This window comes from Thamnophis sirtalis, unplaced genomic scaffold, assembly GCF_051295495.1.
Source record: "Thamnophis sirtalis isolate CommonGarterSnake01/CBP01778 unplaced genomic scaffold, rThaSir2_p1.2 scaffold_4, whole genome shotgun sequence".
NCBI classification, from domain to species: Eukaryota; Metazoa; Chordata; class Lepidosauria; order Squamata; family Natricidae; genus Thamnophis; species Thamnophis sirtalis.
This window is the reverse complement of record NW_028261384.1, coordinates 1,382,066-1,403,257: the sequence shown is the minus strand read 5'-3', so window position 1 is coordinate 1,403,257 and position 21,192 is coordinate 1,382,066. Positions and strand designations below refer to the sequence as shown.

Below are 21,192 nucleotides of genomic sequence, written 5' to 3'. Positions count from 1 at the left end.
TAGTTCTGAGGGTGTACATTAGCTGCATATTTGTCAAAGAAAAACCACATTGCAGGATCTTTTAATTGCCATCCAGCACAGATTGATCCACCTGTTCCAGTATTAGAAGAGACAGTTTGAAAAATAGGAAAGTTTTCAGGATACATATCGGGTATGGTGTTATGATCTTGTGATGTTTTAATAGTCGTGACTCATCAAAACCGCGGTCCACAAAAGCGCGATCGACGAAAGCGCGCATTTGACGTCATCACAGCGCGACGGAAAAAATTAAAAATTCAAATAAAAATAAAATTAAAGTAAGCCGATTCACATAAAGGTAAGGGTTAGGGTTAGGGTTAGGGTAAGGGTTAGGGTTAGGTTTAGAGCGTTAGGGTTACGTTTAGCATTAGGTTAAGGGTTAGCGTTAGGTTTAGCGTTAGGTTAACGGTTAGGTTTAGTGTTAGATTTAGGGTTCGGTTAAGGGTTAGGTTTAGGGTTAGGTTTAGGGTTAGGTTTGGGGGGGTTAGGGTAAGGTTTTCGCTTTATTTTTACATTTTTCGATCACAGCGCGATGTTTTCGTCGCGCTGTGATGACGTCAAACGCGCGCTTTCGTCGACCGCGATTTTGTCGTCCGCGGTTTTCTGGTGGAACCTTAATAGTACCCCATAACCAATATTTCTGAGTACAATAACTATAATTCCCTACTTTATCTAAAATATGTTTAGCTTTTGGGTCAGACCATTGATTAAGCCAATTATGACGAGCATAACAACAAAAACCTGTAGTAAATTGGTTAATGCGAATATACTTCCATCTAACTAAATTTAATTCATTTGGAGGAGTAGAAAATAGCCAAGAAGAAGAAATATGTTGAAGTTGTGAAACAATGAAAACAGAAGAATTAATTAGATTAGGAATAAAAGCAACTTGACCAAGAGCCATAGGAGGTTCATAATATAAAGTTATATTACGACCATGAATCAAAAACATATATTGAGCGTGATAAATCCAAAGATTAGGACTAAGAGAAAAAGCAAGAGTTGTTTCCGAGTTAGTAGGAACCGGAAAGTAAAAGAAAAAGAGAAAACAACACATGAGAAAAAGGGATTTTTTCAATTGAGGTTGATCTTCAATGTGATTCCAAGGCAATATTGGAGGACATTGCATCCTTGGATCTTTCATTTGTTTTTCCATGATAAGGCCGAACACACCGGCCTGGAATCCACACAGCTTGCTTTGTTTGCAAATCTTCAACTGCAGGTAACCATGTCCGACTTATAACCACGATCAACTTATAACCTGGGGACGTCTGAAAATGAAACTTGACTGGAATATCTGAAAAGGAATCTAAAAAAGTTAAGTAATTCCATGCATAAAGAGCAATAGAGATCAAATTTTGAATTTTTCTCAAATTGAAAGGACCAGATTCAGATTTTACTAATTTAGTTAATGTAGCTTTGAATGTATGATGAGCTCGCTCAATTATAGCTTGCCCTTTAGAATTGTAAGGAATTCCATATATCACTTTAATATTCCATTGTTGACAAAAAGAATTAAAGTCCTTGCTAGTATACGCAGGACCATTATCAGTTTTTAATTGAATTGGTCGGCCCATTACGGAAAAAGCAGAAAGACAATGAGACATTGCATCAAAAGTGCGCTCATGTCTAGCAGCAGTGACCCACAAAAAATGAGAATATGTATCAATGGATGCATGTAAATAAGTGTATGGTTTAAAGGTAGCAAATTGTGTGACATCCATTGGCCAAATTTGATTAGCTTTTGTTCCTCGAGGATTTACTCCCATAGGAAAAGGAACAGTAAATTGTTGACAAGAAGTACATCCTCTAACAATGTCACAAGCCTGAGACATAGGGACAGAAAATTGTTTAGCCAAAGATTTAGCATTTTGATGAAAATATGAATGACTAGCAACAGGATCTGAAAAAAGAGTTGTAACTTCTTTGAGAGTCTCATCAGCTCGTCTATTTCCTTCCGTCAAAGGATTTTGAAAAGGAGAATGGCTCCTAATGTGCTCAACATATAAAGGAAAGACACGTTCTTCTAATGTTTTAAAGATAAAAATAAAGACAAAAGATTAATGTCAAGAGCAACAACACAATAAGCATAAGGAAGAGATTGCATTGCAAGGAAAACATATTTGGTATCAACAATCAAGTTAATAGGCTGATCAGAAAATAATCTCAGAGCCAAAATAACAGCTGCCAACTCAGAACGTTGGGCAGATGTCTGAACAGAAGTGAATTTAGAAAACCATTGTTGACCATCCGTCCAAACCACAACTCCACGAGTAGGTGATCCATCTGTGAACACTGTTAAAGCTTCAGGAAGAGGAGAACAAGTAAAAATAGAAGAAAATGAAAGATTCAATGTATTTGTAATAACTATTCTAGGATCTTTAGGTAAAGAATATTGAATATCACCAAGGTAGTGTGAAAATGCAATTTGATATGAATCAGAAACAGTCATCAAATGTTCATGTTCAAGTTTAGTACGAGTGAAAGCTATTCCATCCAGGTCATGACCTATTAATTGCAAAGATCTTCGTCGTGCTTTCATAATCAATTCTTCTAAAGCCTGTTGATAAGGAAAAATGTTTCTAGGAGGAGAAGCAGACAAATTCAACCATTCATGAATATGAATCACTTTTTCATCCAAAATAGAATAAAGACATCCAGTATGTAAAGGTGAGGTTGGAAGAATTGCTAACCATAATTTCTTAGCTATAGAAACAATTCTATCAACGTATCCCAATTTAAGTTTATTTAGAATGTCTTGGAGACATTTCTTTTGCAAAACAGTAAGTGAAACCAAATCTCCAGGTTTTTTGGAACCTTTTAATAGAGAGAAAAGAGGTAACATTTCTCCTGTAGAAATTTTAAAATATGGATGAGCCCAATTGATTGTACCTAAATGTTTTTGCCACTGAACCAAAGTGTATGAAGATTGCACCTTAAGTTCACATAAGATAGGAATGGAAGAAAATTGTAAAACTTTAAAACCCAAGTATGAATATGGTTCAGAACGTTGTATTTTTTCAGGAGCTATGAAAAGCCCTCTGCTTGCTACAATGGTAGTCAATGTTTGTAGCACTTGTTCTTCATCAAGATCTGAACCTGCAATTAAAATATCATCCATATAATGGTAAACAAGATAAGAAGGAAATTGATCACAAAAAGGTTGTAAAGCTTGATCCACAAAATATTGACAAATAGTAGAATTGAGCATACCTTGTGGTAAGACACACCAATGAAATCTTTGTGTAGGTTGACTATTATTTAAAACAGGCACAGTGAAAGCAATTTTTTCTTTATCCTGTGACTGCAAAGGAATAGTGAAAAAACAATCCTTCAAATCCACAACTAATAGTTTATAAAACTGTGGGATTAAATTAGGATTAGGAAGACCACATTGTAAAGGCCCCATTGGTTGAATACATTCATTTATTTTTCTAAGATCAGATAGAAACCTCAATTTTCCACTTTTCTTTTTAATAACAAAGACAGGAGTGTTCCATGGACTAGTTGAAGGTTCAATATGGCCAACAGCCAATTGCTCCCGTACCATGGAATGCAAAGCAATCAATTTTTCAGAAGATAGAGGCCATTGCTCAATCCAGGTGTAGAACAAAGCCATTTAAGAGGAAGCGCCATCATCCAAAATCAAATAAGCATTAAGAAGAGAAAGAAGGTCCCTACCCCAGATATTAGTATGAATATCTAAAATGTAAGGATGTAAGGATACAGATTTACCAGCAGAGGTTGTGATGGCTGTGGAATGAATGCTTTGCCAAGCATTTGTAGGCCCACCAATGCCCCACAAGGAATTAACATCATGTTTAGGCCATTGGACAGGCCACTGTAAAAGGGAGATGACAGTAATGTCGGCTCCTGTGTCCAACAAACCTTGAAACGGTTGCTCATTAAAATACAAAGTAAGAAGTGGCCTATGAGAATTAATAGACTGCAAGAGTCCTATAGAAGTAAGAGTTGAACCAAATCCAGAATCACCACAATTTCCAGTACCTGGGTTAGGTACCTTATAGGGAAGCAAAAGAAGTTGTGCTACAGAAGATCCTTTAGGAAGAAATTGTGGAATGTTAACCCAAATTTGCATAAGAATCACTCCAGTGTAATCAGAATCAATAACTCCTGGAACTACAAAACATCCCAATTTATGAGCAGAAGAACGTGGTAAGATTATGCCAACCAAACCAGAAGGAAGAGGACCAGTGTATTGAGAAGAAACCAGTTTCACTTCTAAAGGCAATTTAAAATCCAAATCAACTTGAGTAATTAAATCAATCATAGCACTACCTGCTGTGGCCGAGGAGGCACCAGAGAGGGAGGAGGAACAAGAGAGGGAGGAGGGAGACTCACAACGGGAAAGGCACTCTTTGTTTTCTGGGTGGGTGCCACACCCACCTGACCGTTTCCCGAACCCAAACGAAATCTACACTGATTTGCCCAATGAAAACCCTTCTTGCAAACAGGACACTTCTTCATAGGACGCTCACCACCAGTAGATGACGTTGAACGACAATCTTTCTGAAAATGACCTGATTTTCCACATTTAAAACAGTTTCCTGACGGCTTTCTCCCTTTTTGAATCGCAGCAGCCAACAAATTCATTTTGTATGATTGAGAACCTACATCCTGACAAACACGTAACATGTCTGCTAATGTATATTGATTTGTAGCTTTTAAAGGCTGCAAAGCACGTTTATGGTCCACATTAGCATTTTCAATAGCCAACCTATGAAGCAACTCTGCAGCTGCTTCCTGGTTATTCAACTGTTGATGCAAAGCTTTTGAAAGTCTCTCCACAAAATCAACATAAGGTTCATTCACTCCCTGACGTATATTAGAAAAGCTAACTTTAGGTTCTCCGGCTTGAGGAACCTTGAGAAAAGCCCTGAATGCACATTCAGAAACCACCGCCAAAGTTGCAGGAGGAAGTAAAACCTGATTAGGAATATCTGCAAACTGACCTGATCCAAACAACTGTTCTGCTGTGTAAACTCCACCACTACCTATAGCAGCTGCCTGAGAATGATGCAAATACTCACTTTCCCAAACAACATACTGCATAGAAGTCAAAATCATTCTAAGCAATTGTTTCCAATCCTGCGGAATCATGGTATAGCCATTCTTAATTCCTTCCAAAAGACTTCTAGTAAAATTTCCAGTAATACCATAATCAGAAATAGCCTTTTTTAACTCCCTTAAAATCTGAAATGGCAAACCTTCCCATTCAGCAATCTGTTGACCTGGTTGTGGCCCTGGTTGGTACTGAACCGGACACACACACAACAATTCAGCTAACTCTTCTCCAGAAATATTAACATCCGATTTACAACTTTCTACCATTTTCTGAAAAGCAGACCTTGGAAGAATATTAGCAGAGGGATGGGGAATAGGAGGAAGAGAAAGAGGAGGGGGGATAGGAGAAGGGGGAGGAGGCTTTAACACAATGTCAGAAGAAACAGAAGAAGGTGTTATTTCAGACTTAGACTTAAGATCAAAAGACGAAATTTCTTTTTCAGACAACGGAGGAAAAATCACAGTAGTAGAATGTTGAGAGGGAGGGGATGATAAGAAAGAAACAGAATCTTCTTTCTGACCAAACATTTCTATAGCATACCGACACAAATGCCAAGCATGCAAAACATCTATATCTTTCCTCGGCTCAGAATGCAAAACCTTGCCAACTTTTTCCCAGTCTGACAACTTCAGAGAGCCTTGTGCAGGATAGAAAGGACAACTTAAAGCAATTTCACGGACCAGCCGAAAAAGAGCCTTTTGTGAAACAGATAATTCAGACTTCTTAAGAAGATAACCCAACTCATTAACATGCTGCCTTTGCTCCTGAGAAAGCAAAGATCCCATACTTACAGAAATCTTATAAAGTAAGATTGTAGAGCCCTTGAGCTGACGACGTCTGTCCTTCCCTGGATAAAGTATGGGTCCCTGTTCGGGGCGCCAAAATGTAGCATTTAGGGTCCCCGAGGCTGGAGATGAAAGGAATGTAATCCGCTCACGGATAACTGAATCAACCAAAGTTTATTGAGCATCCAGAATTAACATGAGAATCAACAGCAAAATTATTAATCATGAAACATCATTCTTATAGTGTTTTCAGCTTCTTTGAGCTCTACCCACTTTACGTGTTATATCATTATTGGCTAACAAGTCTCCAAGGCACAATAATTGGTTAGTCCTTACATCATTGGTGTACGTGAGAACGTTCACGTTGTAATAGCTGAGTAAATCAAGTGTTATCAAATAAGTGAATAAAATGTTGCAGGTGATTACTTTGTTTCATCATCCCATGTCCTTGATCATGCCTGGGAACACTGCAAGCAAAGAATAGCTGACAGGCAAATATTTTCTGCAGATTGCTGCAGTTTTTACTTACACTTGTAACCTCAGTTCTAAGGACCATTCAGATGATTCACTGTAAAAACCCTACATCACTGCAGTTGTGAAGTTAATCCTCTGTCTGTTCAGCAAATCAGACTCCCTCTTTGTCACAACGTTGCAAAAGGGGATCATGCAACACCAAGATGTTGCAACCGTCATAAATAGGAGTCTGTTTGCCAGCATCTGAATTTTGATCACGACCACAGGGATGCTGCCAGAGACGTAAATGTGAAAGTGGTTGTAACTCCATTTTTTCTAACGGTCACTAAGGGAACTGTTGTAAGTTGAGGACTACCTGTATTTCCCCTCTCCTCTGCCTTTTAAGTGCATCGTGGCATGGTGCCGATTGGGCTGAGTGGACCACCTTCACCAGTGTCCCTGGGTCAGACTTAAGTAAAAACTCCATTCATCGATAAAGGTATTGTTTCCTTTATCAAGTCAAGTGAATTACAACAAGGCAAAGCCAGAACTGAAAATCGCGCACCCAAATCCCCCAAGTCTTAACTGTTCCTTCCTTTACTTGCCTTCCACCACTGGGCTGCCCCGTCCAATCAAATTCACACGAGAATGTTTTAAGAGCGGGTTGTTTCCGTTCCCATCCGGGTGTTCTTGAAGCCCATCTCGGAGAGCCTGAAGCATCCCTCCTCCCATCCGCCCACCCCCCAGATTTCATGGCACCTGCTACTAAATGTTTGCAAAGAGCAAACACGAACTCCCTGACCCCCACCACACCACACACACAAACACAAACCACACACAACCTTTTTGATAAGTGAGGAGATTTATTGTGATGTAGAGGAAAACATGAATATATTTATTGTGATGTAGAAAACAGGTGGCAGACATAGAAAACATAAATTAGGAAAATGGGAAGGGGTGAAGAAATACCCCAAGGCTGTCCTGCCTTGATGCTTTTTGGTGCCAGAGGGAGCGAAAGGGAAATGTTTTCAAGATTTTGCTACTATGAGCAAAAGGGCAGGGAGAGTGAGAGGAAGGAAAAGAGGGGGGAAGGAGGGAAGATGGAAAGGAAAGAAAGAGGAAGGAAAGAATGAGGAAGAAAGGGAAGAACGAAGCAGGGAAAGGAGGAAGGGAAGGAAAGAGGGAGGGAGGGGAAGGAAGGATGGAAAGAATGAAAGAAAGAAGGGAGTCCTTTCACCTGAGGGGAGAAACCAGGTTCTCGGGAGACCGAATTGGATCGGGGAGACTCTGCTACCAATTTCTCATGTGGGTTTTCTGGAGGGAAGCGGAAAGCCGAAGGGAGAAGAGCAGAGTGGGGACCTTTTGCCAAGTTGCCATCGTGAGGCCGAGGCTCAGAGATAATTTTTTGGGAGGTGTCGCCTAAAACAAGGGACACAACCAGGAAAAGTTTTTGTTATTCTTGAAGTTCTCTTTGTCGGCCCTCATCATGTCTTCCGTGTAGCAAGGAGCCCCTTTGTTCTCCTTCACCAGCTCATCAATCATGGTCATCAATTCCTTCACCTGAGCCTCTCGTTCTGCTCCTTCGGCCTTGTTGTTGAAAGCCAGGAAGCGGCCCCCACAATTGTATACCTGCTTCTTCAGCCCGATGTTCCCCTGGTCGATGAAGTCCTTCAGAGCCTTTCCTTCCAGATCTTCTTTCCGGGTGAACAAGAGGATCATGTATTTCTTGGCCTTCAGGCTGAAGATCTCCTTGATCAAGCGAGCCACCTCCTCCTCCTCTTTGGTGAAACGGGCGGGACGAATCACCTGCAGAATGACGTGGGGACCCGGGGAGCAAAACTTCACGCACTTGTTCACTTCGTTGGCTGTTTCTCGCTTGGGACGCCCGGTGTCGAGGAATCCGGGCGTGTCCACGACCACCACCTTCCTGCCATTCACCTCGGCCTCCTCCTTTTGGCAACTCTGAGTGACGGAAACGAAAGCCATCTTGGATTCAAAGACCCGCTTTCCCAGGATTGTGTTTGCCGTAGCGCTTTTCCCGTTGCCGGTTTTGCCCACCAGGACGATCCTCCGTTCCTGCTCTACAACCAAAAGGGGGAGAAGAGACAAGAAGGGGACCAGTCAGGAGCATTGTAGATGAGTAGGCTGTTGCCTGAGGGAGGGGTCAAAGTCGTTATCAGTCATGAATCCCTGAGTGCGATCTCAATCCAACCCACAACAAATGCCTTTCTTCTCTCCTGCTCATTTCCCTTGAACATTAATAGGTCAGATTCTTCTAGTGAACTTAAGCTGGCAATCAATCTTGATACTTATTTGAACTGCTGAACTTCCTAGTTTTCCTGGCACTTGGAATCTCCCTTTCTCTTTCTTTTCTTTCCTTGTTTCCTTCCTTCCTTCCTTCTTTCTTTCTTTCTTTTTCTCTCATTTCTCTCTGTCTCTCTTTCCATATCTACCTACCTCCATCAATCCATCCATCATTTGTGGGAGATGTCCCGGCTGAGCCCAAGGGAGGAGTGAAAGGCATCATAAGTTCGCCTGGTGCGCCAGTTGCGACCCTACCTGAATCGGGAGGCACTCACAACAGTCACTCGGGCCCTTGTGACCTCTAGGCTGGAATACTGCAATGTGCTCTACATGGGGCTGCCCTTGAAGAGCATCCGGCGACTTCAGCTAGTACAGAACGCGGCCGCGCGAGTGATTGTGGGTGCACCTCGGTTCACCCACATAACACCTATCCTCCGCGAGCTGCGCTGGCTACCTGTCGATCTCCGGATGCGCTTCAAGGTGCTATTAGTCACCCATAAAGCCCTGCATGGTAGTGGATCTGGATACTTGAGAGACCGCCTCCTGCCAATTACCTCCCTGCGACCAATTAGATCTCACAGATTGGGCCTCCTCCGTATTCCATCGGCCAGCCAGTGCCGGCTGGCAACTACAAGGAGGAGGGCCTTCTCAGTAGTAGCCCCGACCCTTTGGAACGAACTCCCCGTGGAGATTCGTACCCTCACCACCGTCCAGGCCTTCCGCACAGCCCTTAAGAACTGGCTAGCCCGTCAGGCCTGGGGACAAGGATAGTTGCCCCTCCCGAATGATGAATGCATGTTGCTGATTACTTTTTATTATATGTGTCTATGTCATTGTTTGTATTTCCCCTCCCTGATTTTATGTGAGCCGCCCTGAGTCCCCTCAGGGAAAAGGGCGGCCTACAAATGTTAATAAACATTACAAACAAACATTACAAACATAAGTCATGAATCCCGGTGAGCTCACAAGCAATCTAAATCTAGCCCATCTTAAACTGTGGCGATTCACAAGGTGGGGGCAAGGAAAGTCATTAAAGGGGGGGAAAACTCGCTTCCACAAATGCCTCACTTAACCGTGACCCGTCAAAAGCGCGGACGGCAAAAGCGCGATCGACAAAATCGCGCCTTTGACGTCATCACAGCGCGACGAAAAAGATCGAAAAATTCAAATAAAAATTAATAAAAATTAAATTAAAGCAAGCCGATTCACATAAAGGTAAGGGTTAGGGTTAGGGTTAGGGTTAGCTTTAGAGCGTTAGCGTTAGCGTTAGGGTTAGGATAAGGGTTAGCGTTACGTTTTTCGTTACTTTAACGGTTAGGTTTAGGGTTAGGTTAAGAGTTAGGGTTAGGGTTAGGTTTAGGGTTAGGTTTGGGGGGGTTAGGGGAAGGTTTTAGCTTTATTTTTACATTTTTTCTATCTTTTTCGTCGCGCTGTGATGACGTCACAGCGCGCTTTTGTCGAGCGCGATTTTGTCCTACGCGCTTTTGTGGTGGAACCCACTTAACGACATAAAAATTTTGGACTCCATTTTGGTTGTAAGTCGAGATCTACATGTACTCTCCCATCCGGGGAAGACTTACCTTGGATATGTTCAGACATTTCCAGAGAAATTGCACAGCACAAATCTAAAAGTTTCTGTGTGAGAAGCAGAAAACAGAATTAGCCAGGGAGTCTCCCCACCCGCAACCCCAGTGGACCCAGGGAGAAAGAAAGAAGGATGGAGGGAGGGAGGGAGGGAGGGAAGGAGTAAAATAAGGAAAGGAAGAAGGAAAGGAAGAAGGGGGAGGGAGGGGAGGGAAGGAGGAGGGAAAGAAGGAGGGAGGGAAATAAGAGAGGGAGTATCACGGCTCCTTCACTTAATAACCAAGAAAGAAACCACTCGACTCCATTTTGCAGAATTAAGTGTACTTTTACTGATTATAAGTAATGAGAAGCTAAGCAAAGCTGGATCTGAGCAAAAGGGCGTGAAAGCATTAGATATCAATACATGATTCATTCCCCTCCCCTTGGTAACCCCATCCTATAGTCCAATCAGTACACCCCACAGCTGTCAGGGGGGAGACATCTTCAAAAATAATCATCAGGTTGGTATGCCGGACAGTTGCCCTTGGCGGGAAACTCCCTTCCTTCCATATGCGCAAACAAATGGTGAGAACAACTCCCTTCTTATAGTCTCTCCTGTACAGAATATTTCCCCCACCCAAATACCACGCCCTCCCTCCCTGTTTCAATGGCAGCTGAAAAGCAAGCAGCAAAACAGAGGCTGACAGGGAGGGAGGAAGGGAAGGCGGGAGCGAAGGGAGGAGATGAAGAAAGAAGGAAGGAAATGAGGGAGGGAGGAAGGAGACAGGAAGGGAGGGAAGGAGGGAGGGAGGGGAGAGAGGAGATAGGAAGGAAGGAAAGAAGGAGGGAGGGAAATGAGGGAGGGAGGAAGGCAAGAAGGAAGTAGGGAGGGAGGAGATAGGGAGGAAAGAAAGAAGGAGGGAAATAAGGAAAGAGGGAGGGAAGGAGGAAGAGGAGATAGGAAGGGAGGAAAGAAGGGAGAGAAATAAGGAGAGAGGACGGAAGGAAGGAGATGGGGAGGGGGCATAGAGGGAGAAAAGGAAGGAAAGAAGGAAGGAAAGTAAAAGGGAGAGAAGGGAAAAAAACAGAATCAACCAAGAAGTCTCTGACCCCCACCCAGTTAGGGTCCTTCCCCACTGATCCTGCACCCTCCCCCCACCCCAGCTCATTTTACAGATCAACCGTTGGAAGGTACCTTGTAAGGTCATCTAGTCCAACCCCCTCTCCCCCAACCAAGCAACCCTTCAATTTTGGGGACCTTTGGAGAGTTTTTCAGGAAATGAGGCGGGGCGGAGACGGGGGGGGGGGGGGAGAGCCCCGTTGACGCGCAAAGCGACGGGTCCCTCATCTCCGTATCCCCCTCCCCTCTTTCTCTCCCCATAGAGTCTCCACCGGACAGACACCAACCTGAGTGCCTCCTTCTGTCGGAGGGGGAGTGAGGTGAGGCAAGCCGGGGTGGGTGGGTCTCCGCGACCACCGCTTCTCTTTGCTCCAAGGAAGGTCCGCGAGTCCCTTGTCTGTCCACCGATCGCCGCACAGAAATAGCTTTGGCAGAACCGAAAGAGGGGAACCGGGGGGGGTGTCTTTTTCCCGAAGACACGTACTTTCAGCGAAGCCCACGGGGAGCGCGCGCGTGGGGGCCGCGATCCAAAACTTGCGTCGGGTCCCCAAAACGCCCCGTTGCAATAAGGGAAAGTTATAGCAATAGCCGTAGCGCGTAAGTTTTATATCACAGGGGTTTTTACAGATGCTTCCAGGCTGTCCTCTCTGCGGCTGCGCGAGCTGGAAGCGGCGGGGTGGGGTGGGGGAGAGGGCAAAAGCGAAAGTGTTCGTGGCGGCTGCTTTGTTTGGAAATCACGTGCTTGAAAGAAAGCGATTCCCCCCCCCTCACTCAACACACAAAAACACACACACACAGAGACAAAGACAGAAACAAACACACGCATGCGCGGAAAGAAAGGCGCCAGCTGCCCGCATCCGCTCACAAGATGCGGCGGGTCGTTGACCGCAAATATCCTTTTTATTACTTTACTTTAGTTTATACTTTACTTTGCACTTTACTTAATTTTAGTTTTGAATTTTAATTTTAAATCATTGTGATTCATCTTTTGCATAGAGCGACCCCTCCCAGCCTCCCGAGTTGAAAAGGGACGGCCTACAATTGGGGGGGGAGGGCGGGGGTGGAGAAACAGACCCCCTCATTTCATAGCAAGCGACCCCAGTCCCTGAAAGGGCAGATCGGGTCACTGGGAAGAGGCGTGGGAGGGGGAAATGATAGACTTGGAAGGGACCTCGGAGGTCATCTAGTCTGACCCCCTTTTCAAGCAGGAAACGCTTACAGAATGACAGAGCCGGAAGGGACCTCCGAGGTCATCTAGCGCGACCCCATGCTCCAGCAGGAGACCCTGACAGAATAATAGCCGGGACTCGGAAGGGACTTCGGAGATCATCTAGTCCGACCTCCCCTCTTTCACCCCCCCCAACTCAAGCAGGACACTGAATTGACCAACCAGACTTCGTCAAAGCCCTGTCGCCCCCCCCCCCCCGCCGAAGACGCTCGTCCCGCCTCAGATCGCGGGGGTGGGAGAGGCAGAGGCGAGCAAGCGGGGCGTTTCCCATCGGAACTTTTCAGAAAACGCAGCTGGAAGCGCTCGGTTATTCTTTGAAAGGTGACGGAGCCTGAATCTCCCCGCGACCCACTTTCCACCCAGCCCCGGCTCTTCTTCTTTCTGCGGGTGGGGTTGGGGGCTCCCCAGCGCCCCCTCCTGCGGCCGCAGCTTCGCGGGACGCCAAAGTTTGTCGGAGGGACGGAATCGCTCCCCCCACCCCACTCCGGCTTTCGCTTTCCAACCGAGCCCCCCTCCCCACCACCACATACAGAGCGAGGAACCGGCGGCCGAGCTCAGGTAGGATGGACCGGGGGTCTCAGCCGGTCTGGGGAGGGGGAGATGGGCGGTGCGGCGGGCGGGGGATGAGAGGGGGAACGTGTCGATCGTTTGCAAAGCGGGACGAGGAGGGTCCACAGCCCTACAGGGGCGTAGCTTCCCCCTTCCACCCGCTACGACTTTGGGGACGTAGCCCCCCCGGAGTCTTAGGGGACATAGCCCCCCCCCCCGAGGTCTTTAGGGGTATAGCTTCCCAACCCGGAATCTTAGGGAACATCCCTCGCCCCGGGGTCTTCAGCGACGAAGCCACCCCCCTTTAGGGGACGAAGCTCCCTCAGGCTCTGCAACTGGAGGGGGGCATCTTCCTGTTAACCCATCCGTTGTTACTTGGGACCCCCCAACCCCCCCCCCCCCACAGCCCCAAGGAACCGAGCCTCAGGAATCCACCTGCCAGGTTCTAGTAACCAGAAGCCGCAAAAGAGCTTTCTGTAGGTGGCCAGAAGCCCGGACAGAGGAGAAAGTCCCGGGAATGTAAGAGACAACAATTCTATCCCCTCCTCGCCCCTGCCCCCAAAGCTGAAGCCGGGGATAATAAAATAAGCCACTGGAGCCCCCGGGGACACCCTCCCCTCACACCTTTAGCAGCTAATTTCTGCCCAGCTTGGACTAGATGACCTCCAAGGTTTAGTTTAGTTTATTAGGACTTGTATGCCGCCCACTCTCGAGAGACTCAGGGCGGCTTACAGATAAAGCAGGGAGGGGGAACATATAAAAATTAAAAAATACAGACATTAAAATCACACAACATTCATAACATAAAAATGGGGCTGGATAAATCAACAGCCCCAGGCCTGCTGGAAGAGCCAGGTCTTAACCGCTTTGCGAAGGCCTGGAGATTTGTAAGGGTCCGGATCTCCATGGGGAGATCGTTCCATAGGGCCGGAGGTCCCTTCCAAGTCTGTGATTCTGCAAGGGTCTCCTGCTTGACTTGGGGTTGGACTAGAAGATCTCCAAGGTCCCTTCCCACTCTCTCTTTCTATGATTTGGTAAAGGTCTCCTGCCCAAGTAAGGGGTTGGACTAGATGACCTCTGAGGTCCCTTCCAGCTCTGGAACTGATGTGCTGTTTTACTTTTTGACAGAACAGAATCACAGAGTGGGAAGGGACCTCAAGAGGTCATCTAGGTCGAGCAGGAGACCTCACCAGAATGAAAATTGTCCTTTGGCTCCAGCCCAAGTTTTCTTTGGGGGGGGGGAGGGACAGTGTGAGCCCAGGTGGGGGGAGAGCTGAGGTGGCGCAGTGGTTAAATGCAGCACTGCAGGCTACTTCAGCTGACTGCAGTTCAGCAGTTCAGCAGTTCTAATCTCACCGGCTCAAAGGTTGACTCAGCCTTCCATCCTTCCGAGGTGGGTGAAATGAGGACCCGGATTGTTATTGGGGGCAATATGCTGACTCTGTAAACCGCTTAGAGAGGGCTGAAAGCCCTATGAAGCGGTATATAAGTCTAACTGCTATTGCTATTGCTATGTCATGAGCAGGCCTTTGGGGTCTGAGGAAGTGATGAGTCCCCAGGTGGGGTAGAGGCAACCCTCCTGTGTCTTCGTAGGTTGCCATGGTGATGCTGTGACTCCCCCTCCTCCTTCTGATGTTACAGAGATCCCACTGTCCAAGGAAGAGAAGAGAAAGAGGCGAGAAGAGAAGGAGAAGAGAGAGAAAGGAAGGAAGAGATGTGAAGGAAGGAGAGAGAAGAAAAAAGAAGGAAGAAGATAGAGAAGGGAAGAGGAGAAAAGAAGGAAGGAGAGAGAAGAGAAGGAAAGAGAAGGAAGGAGAGAGAAAAGGAAGGAAGGAGATAGAGAAGGGAAGAGAAGAAGAGAAGGAAGGAGAGGGAAGAGAAAGGAAGAAGGAAAAAAGGAAAGAAGAAAGAGAGAAGGGAAAAGGAGGGAGGGAAGAAGAAAGAAGAGAAGGAAGGAGATAGAGAAAGGAAGAGAAGAGAAGGAAGGAAGGAAGGAAGGAAGAAGAAAAGAAAGGAGAAAAGGGAAAAGAAAGGCGGGAAGAAAGGAGAGAAGGAAGGAGACGGGAAGAGAAGGAAGGGTAGGAAGGAAAAAAGGAGAAGAGAGAAAGAAGGAGAGAGAAAAAGGAAAAGGAAGAAGGGAAGGAGAAGAGAACGAAAGAGATAGGAGAACGAAGGAGAGAAAAGGAAGGAAGGAAGAAATGGCCTATCAGTCGTTCGACGACCCTTGCCAGGTAGGTATGGGAGAAGAATGGGATGCAGTCTCCAAGGGAGGGTCCGGCCCTTCCTTTCCCGAATTCAGGAGTGCCTAAATGGCCCCCTCCTCCTTTAGGCGAAAGGGGGCTCTGGCGAAGGGGCAGCCCCAGGCGGCTCCACGCTTGTCTTCCCAGCGCCTTGAGTTTGATTCCAGCGCCTTGGAAGGAGGGGATGCCAACCTCTTTTCCCATGTGCCCCCCCTCCGCATTATCCTCCAGGGTCTCTGGGGTGGGCTCTCCCTCCTGGTTGTTGCCCCCCAGCCCCACCCACCCACCCACCTAATCTCTCTCCTGCTTTGCGCCCAGGGCCGGGAATCTAGAACTTTCTGGAGGCAGAGCATGGCTAGCTGGGAAAAGGCCCTTCCCTTCCCTTTCTTTCTTCCAGATTTCTTTTCTCTCTTCTCTCTCTCTTTTGTCTTCTCCCTACCTCTTCCCATCCCTTCGTCTCTCCTTCCTTCCTTCTTCCTTCCCTCCCTCCTGCCCTTCTTTTCCCTCCCTCCTTTCCCCCCTTCCTTCTTCCCCCCTCCTTCTCTTATTTCCCTCTTCCCTCTCTCCCTCCTTTTCCTTCCTTCCTCCCTCTTTTCCCTCCCTCCCTTTCCTTCCTTCCTCCCAAATTCCTCCCTCTCTTTCCTCCCTCTCTCCTTTCCTTCCTTTTCTCTTTCTCCCTCCCTCCCTTCTTTCCTTCCCCCTCCCTTCCCTCCCTCCCTTTTCTTCCCTGTCCCTTCTTCTGCTCCTCCCTTTTTTCCTACCCTCTGTTCCTCCCTCCCTTCCCTCTTCCTTCATTCCTGGTCAATCCTTTTCCCAGCTCCCAGTTGGGTCCAATTCCTGACTGTGACGCCACTTTTCCAGGGACACTTCTCCTCCTTCCCTGCCTTTGTCCCTCCTTTCCTCCGTCTCAAACCTCCCACCCGCTGCCTGTCTGTGGATTATCCTACAGAGCCGCTCCTAATTTTCCATTTCTCTCTCCCCCCACCTTAATCTTTCAGGCCGCCGTGGAGCGGAGAGGCTTAACAGGTAAGTAACACAATCACAACCCACAAAGAGGACCGTTTTTTCCACAAGTACAACCATGGCAGCGTCCCCTGCTGTCTCCGGGGTCCCAGGATCCAAATTCAGATGCTCAGCACTGACTTGTACTTATGACGGTTGCAGTGTCCTGGGGTCATGTGAATCCCCTTTTGCGACCTTCTGATCAGCAAAGTCAAGAGGGAAGCCGGATAAACACACACACACTCTCTCTCTCCCTCTCTCCTCCCTCCCTCCCCTCCCTCCCTCCCTCTCTCTCTCTTTTCTCTCTCCCTCTGTCTATTCTAATCTATCTATCTATCTATCTATCTATCTATCTATCTATCTATCTATCTATCTATCTATCTATCTATCTATCTATCCATCCATCCATCCATCCATCCATCCATCCATCCATCCATCCATCCATCTATCTATCTATCTATCTATCTATCCCATCCATCCATATTTATCTATCCTGTCTGTGTCTTTGTCTCTATCATCCATCCATCCACCCACCCATCCATCCATCTATGTATCCTATCCATCCATCCATATTTATCTACACTGCAATGTTCCCTCTAATTTTTTTTTCAGGGTGAGCGGAAAAGTATAGTGTTTGAGCGGCACAGTTTCATGCCTGAGCACCTAAGAGAGCAACAGTTTGAACTGCTGTCACGTCTGCTGGACATTTGCGCAACATTCCAAGCGCCAAGCACCAATTGTGAGCGAGGTTTCAGCCTGATGAATGCCAGGCATGAAAATGTGCTACTCAAACACTATACTTTTCCGCTCACCCTGAAAAAAAAAAGACTTCTGCTCAGCTTTTAGATCATTAGACTGGCTAGAGAGAGACATGGCACCAACAGGTCCTGGGTCCTGGCATTTTGCAGGCAACCTGTCCTCTCACATTCCTTTGGAATGCAACCCATCACATTTGAATTAGATTTTGCCAATTATCCTATTAAAAGATAATCCTATTATTCTAAAATATGACTAACTCGATATTAATAATGTAAATATTTAATGCTGATAAATAATAGCAGTAATTGTTATTTAGTATGATTAAAATCAGTATTGATATATCAATATATCTATCAAAATTGACAATAAACACTAAAATAACAATACAAATATATAATGTGGAATATAAATGTAATAAATATAATATATAAATACAACATAAATGTAATAAAATAATTTATCATGAAACTCTCCCCCTTTAAAGTAATAAGATCAATTAAATAGTCTAGCAAGTTTGGACAATATGCTATATGTTATGTTACTTAAGAATATATATGCCTCAGAATCAGATACAACATCCACATCATTTCCAACTGAGTCAATAAAATGATATGCCATGCCAAAACTATTTTAAATAAAGATATGAAATTAATCAAGTATTGCATTTATTTTTCAAAATGAATGTAGAATTTTTATTATTATTTAAGTTTTGTACCCTATCTTTTCTAACTAACGTTAACTTTAAAAAGATGTTACATCAGACTACAATACAAGTAATTAAATGAAGACTAAAATAAGTGTTTTGGCATATTGAGCTTTTTATATTTCTTTCTAATATTGCTTCCTTAGTTGAGAACTTCCTCCTCAGCTTACTTACGCATTAACTGTTTGTTGCTTTTATGGCTTATTCATTCACTGCTCCATCTTCAGTTTTTTTCACAGGGGGCAGGGCTTCCTTCCTTCCTTCCTTCCTTCCTTCCTTCCTTCCTTCCTTCCTTCCTTCCCTCCACTCCTTTGGCCACCAATTTTGATCCAACTCTCTCTCTCTCTCTCTCTCTCTCTCTCTCTCTCTCTCTCTCTCTCTCTCTCTCTCTCTCTCTCTCACACACACACACACACACACACACACACACACACACACAGACACGTGTTCTTTGGGGGGGGTTGAATTACTCCGCCTCACTGCGCAAAGTCGGCTCAGCATGTGTTCGGCCCCTGCTTACGCTGAATCAAATCTGCAGCCGGCGAGACCATTTCAAAGCCGCCAGTCCTCTTGCTCCTTCTCCTTCACCGGCAAAGCAGCAGCGGTGGTGCCTCCCACTCCGCTCGGAGCACCTCAGCTGGGCTCTGGGTTATCCCTGCCATCGCCTCCACCTCCGCCGCTTTCCTACTAGCTCCCGCGGCCTCAAAAGCACGGCAGAGGAGGAAGGGGGAGGGATAATGCAGGGGCCAGCTCAGGTGCTCCGCGTGGAGAGAGAGGCACCACTGCGGGAGCTTTGCTGGTGAAGGAGAAGAAGCAAGAGGACTGGCGGCTCATCAAAACAAGTCTGGGGAGGTCCTTTGCAGGCGGCCAGTTCTAGCTGCCTGCAAAGGACTTCCCCACGTTTGCTTTGGTAGAAAGCTCTGCGCGGCAGTTAGAAAGCTCTGCGCGGAGGTTTCTAGCGACGTGCGCGGCCGCGCACGCGCGCACCTTAGAGGGAACAGTGCTACACTGTCTGTGTATCTCTCATCCATCCATCCATCTATCCTATCATCCATCCATCTATCCTATCATCCATCCATCTCTATCACATCCATCCATATTTATCTATCCTGTCTGTGTCTGTCTATCTCTCTATCATCCATCCATCCATCCATCCATCCATCCATATTTATCTATCCTGTGTGTCTATCTCTCTATCATCCATCCATCCATCCATCCCTCTCTATCATCCATCTATCCTATCATCCATCTCTCTCTCTACCCACCCACCTTCCCACATCTATTTCTACCATCTCGTTCTCCCTCTCCCCCCCTCTCTCTCCCCTCTCTCTGTCAACAGTTGAATACATGAACTGAGTTCCATTGAGCAGTGTAACTACACTCTGCCCTAACACTGCCCCCCTGTCTTCCAAACTCCCAGGGGACAATGCCGAAATCCGGCTCATCCTGGTCGGAAAGTCTGGTGGTGGGAAGAGCGCCACGGGCAACACCATCCTCAGAGAGAAGTTGTTTAAGTCCATCTTGTCGGCAAAAATCACCACCCTGAGGTGCCAAAGGGGACAGGGAAACTGGCAGGGCAAGACGATCTACGTGGTCGACACGCCAGCCATGTTTGATTCTGACGATTATAGTGAGGGTGTGCGACGGGAGGTCATGTCTTGCATTGACTTCTCCCGGCCTGGCCCCCACGCCTTGATCTTGGTGACCCAGGTGGGACGCTTCACCGCCGAAGACGCGGCTGCTGCGAAGTGCGTCCAGGATATCTTTGGGGCAGAATCCACTAGGCGCACGATTGTCCTCTTCACTTGCGTGGAGGATTTGGGTGGGGACCCCCTGCATGAGTACGTCCAAAACTCCGACAACAAAAATCTACGGGATGTGATCCAGCAATGCCGGAACCGCTTCTATGGGTTCAACAACAAGGCTATGGGATCCGAGCGGGATAATCAGGTGTCGGAGCTGATGGAGATTGTGCAGAGAACCATTTCAGAGAACGGAGGTGGGTACTACACCAACCAGCTGTATTTGGAGCCCAACCTGACGGATGGCATTGTCAAAGCTGTCCTGGCGAAGAACAAAAAAGCCCGAAAAATGGCAGAGAATGCGTTGAATTGGAAAGAAAATTTTTTAATGGCTGCAATCATCACTACTGCCTTTGTAATCTTAATATATATTGTAGTCGAACTATCTTAAGTCGAACTATCTTAAGTCTTCTTTCGTTCAACATCTTTGGGACAAATCTTCTGATCTGAATGTGGGAAGGGGGCTAGTCTTAAGTTCATGTAGATCACGGGACCCCAACCATTTGGGCCCCAGGGACTGCTTCTGTGGAGAGAGGTTTTTCCGCACACCGAAGGAGCCGTGTTTTCACCTGCCATCTGCACCCTGCAGATGCGGCTTTGCTTCTTTCTGAGAACCGGTTTCTGGCATGCTGTTCCACGACCCCCGGGACCCCTGATGTAAATGACCAGATTGAGCCTGAGGAAGAGGTCGAGGCTGTCATGAGTCTTGAGTCCCATCCTGCCGACAAGAGATCTGTCCACCTGATTTTGAATTCTGCTGACTTTTCTCTCCCGCTAATTTAGTGCTGACTGTTAGTTGTCCAGATTCTTCTGTATTCACCCAAATAATAAATGGAACATGCTGTAACTTAACATATGGTCTCAATCCTCTGCGCCATGCTGTAACTTAAGATATAGTAACATAGTGACTAAATTAGTAGACCAGCGAAATACTGTGAACATAATAGACGTCAGGAAGGCATTTGACAAAGTAGATCGCAACCTACTTCTTTGTAAGTTAGAAAAAAGTGGGATAGACAGCTTCACCACCAGATGGATTTGCAACTAGCTGACAAACCATACTCAACAAGTAAGATCACGTGAGGTACTTAATGGGTCCAAGTCTACATGGAGAGAGGAGAGTAGTGGGATACTACAAGATTCTGTCTTAGGCCTAGTACTCTTCAATATCTTCACTAAGCTGGCAGGAATAGCTAACACCCTAGAAGATAGGCTCAAGATCCAGATGGATCTTGACAGATTTGAACACTGGGCCCTAACTAACAAAATGAAGTTCAATGTAGAGAAAAGTAAAGTCCTAACTTAGGCAAGAAAAACCAAAACTTCACATATAAACTGGGTGAAACCAGGCTTAATAGCAGTGACTGTGAGGGGGATCTTGGAGTCTTAGTGGACAACCAGCTAAATAGGAGCCAGCAGTGTGCAACGGCAGCCAAAACACCAACGCAATCCTAAATTGCATTAATGGGGGATACAATCAAGATCAAGTGAGGTACTACAACCACTCTGTGAAGCCCTAGTAAGACCACACCTAGAGTACTGCAGTTACAGGAACTGGGCAGGGCTAGTCTAGAGGAGAG

The 21,192-nt window shown here is 46.1% G+C and overlaps 4 protein-coding genes, 1 long non-coding RNA gene and 1 pseudogene across 6 annotated transcripts in view; 2 read left to right on the top strand and 4 right to left on the bottom strand.

Moving 5' to 3' along the window:
* Positions 1-5,106, bottom strand: part of LOC148045716 (uncharacterized) — a 5,842-nt gene extending 736 nt beyond the window's left edge. Inside the window, exons 1-3 of the mRNA XM_087712141.1 lie at positions 4,654-5,106; positions 3,754-4,039; positions 1,192-1,210 (exon numbers count right to left, since the gene is read on the bottom strand). Coding sequence (XP_087568267.1) covers positions 1,192-1,210; positions 3,754-4,039; positions 4,654-5,106 — 758 coding nt within the window. The remainder of the gene's footprint in view (positions 1-1,191; positions 1,211-3,753; positions 4,040-4,653) is intronic.
* The window catches only part of LOC148045712 (GTPase IMAP family member 7-like), a 62,604-nt gene that overhangs the window by 20,947 nt on the left and 20,465 nt on the right, over positions 1-21,192 (bottom strand). The window lies entirely within an intron of this gene.
* Positions 1-21,192, bottom strand: part of LOC106541018 (GTPase IMAP family member 3-like) — a 209,097-nt gene that overhangs the window by 172,926 nt on the left and 14,979 nt on the right. The gene's annotated exons all lie outside the window — the stretch shown is intronic.
* The window catches only part of LOC148045713 (GTPase IMAP family member 7-like), a 34,465-nt gene continuing 20,464 nt past the window's right edge, over positions 7,192-21,192 (bottom strand). Inside the window, exons 1-3 of one of the 2 annotated variants that reach the window (XM_087712297.1) lie at positions 11,617-11,962; positions 10,227-10,281; positions 7,192-8,423 (exon numbers count right to left, since the gene is read on the bottom strand). In XM_087712297.1, coding sequence (XP_087568423.1) covers positions 7,762-8,423; positions 10,227-10,245 — 681 coding nt within the window. In that variant the 5' untranslated portion in view covers positions 10,246-10,281; positions 11,617-11,962 and the 3' untranslated portion in view covers positions 7,192-7,761. Of the gene's footprint in view, positions 8,424-10,226; positions 10,282-11,616; positions 11,963-21,192 lie in introns of those variants that run through there. The other variant, XM_087712296.1, reaches the window with a different exon arrangement.
* Positions 12,804-15,104, top strand: LOC148045715 (uncharacterized). Its single transcript, XR_015696300.1, has 2 exons — positions 12,804-13,115; positions 14,748-15,104. It is a non-coding gene; the product is annotated as an uncharacterized LOC148045715 (long non-coding RNA).
* LOC148045714 (GTPase IMAP family member 2 pseudogene) lies at positions 19,176-20,003 on the top strand (annotated as a pseudogene).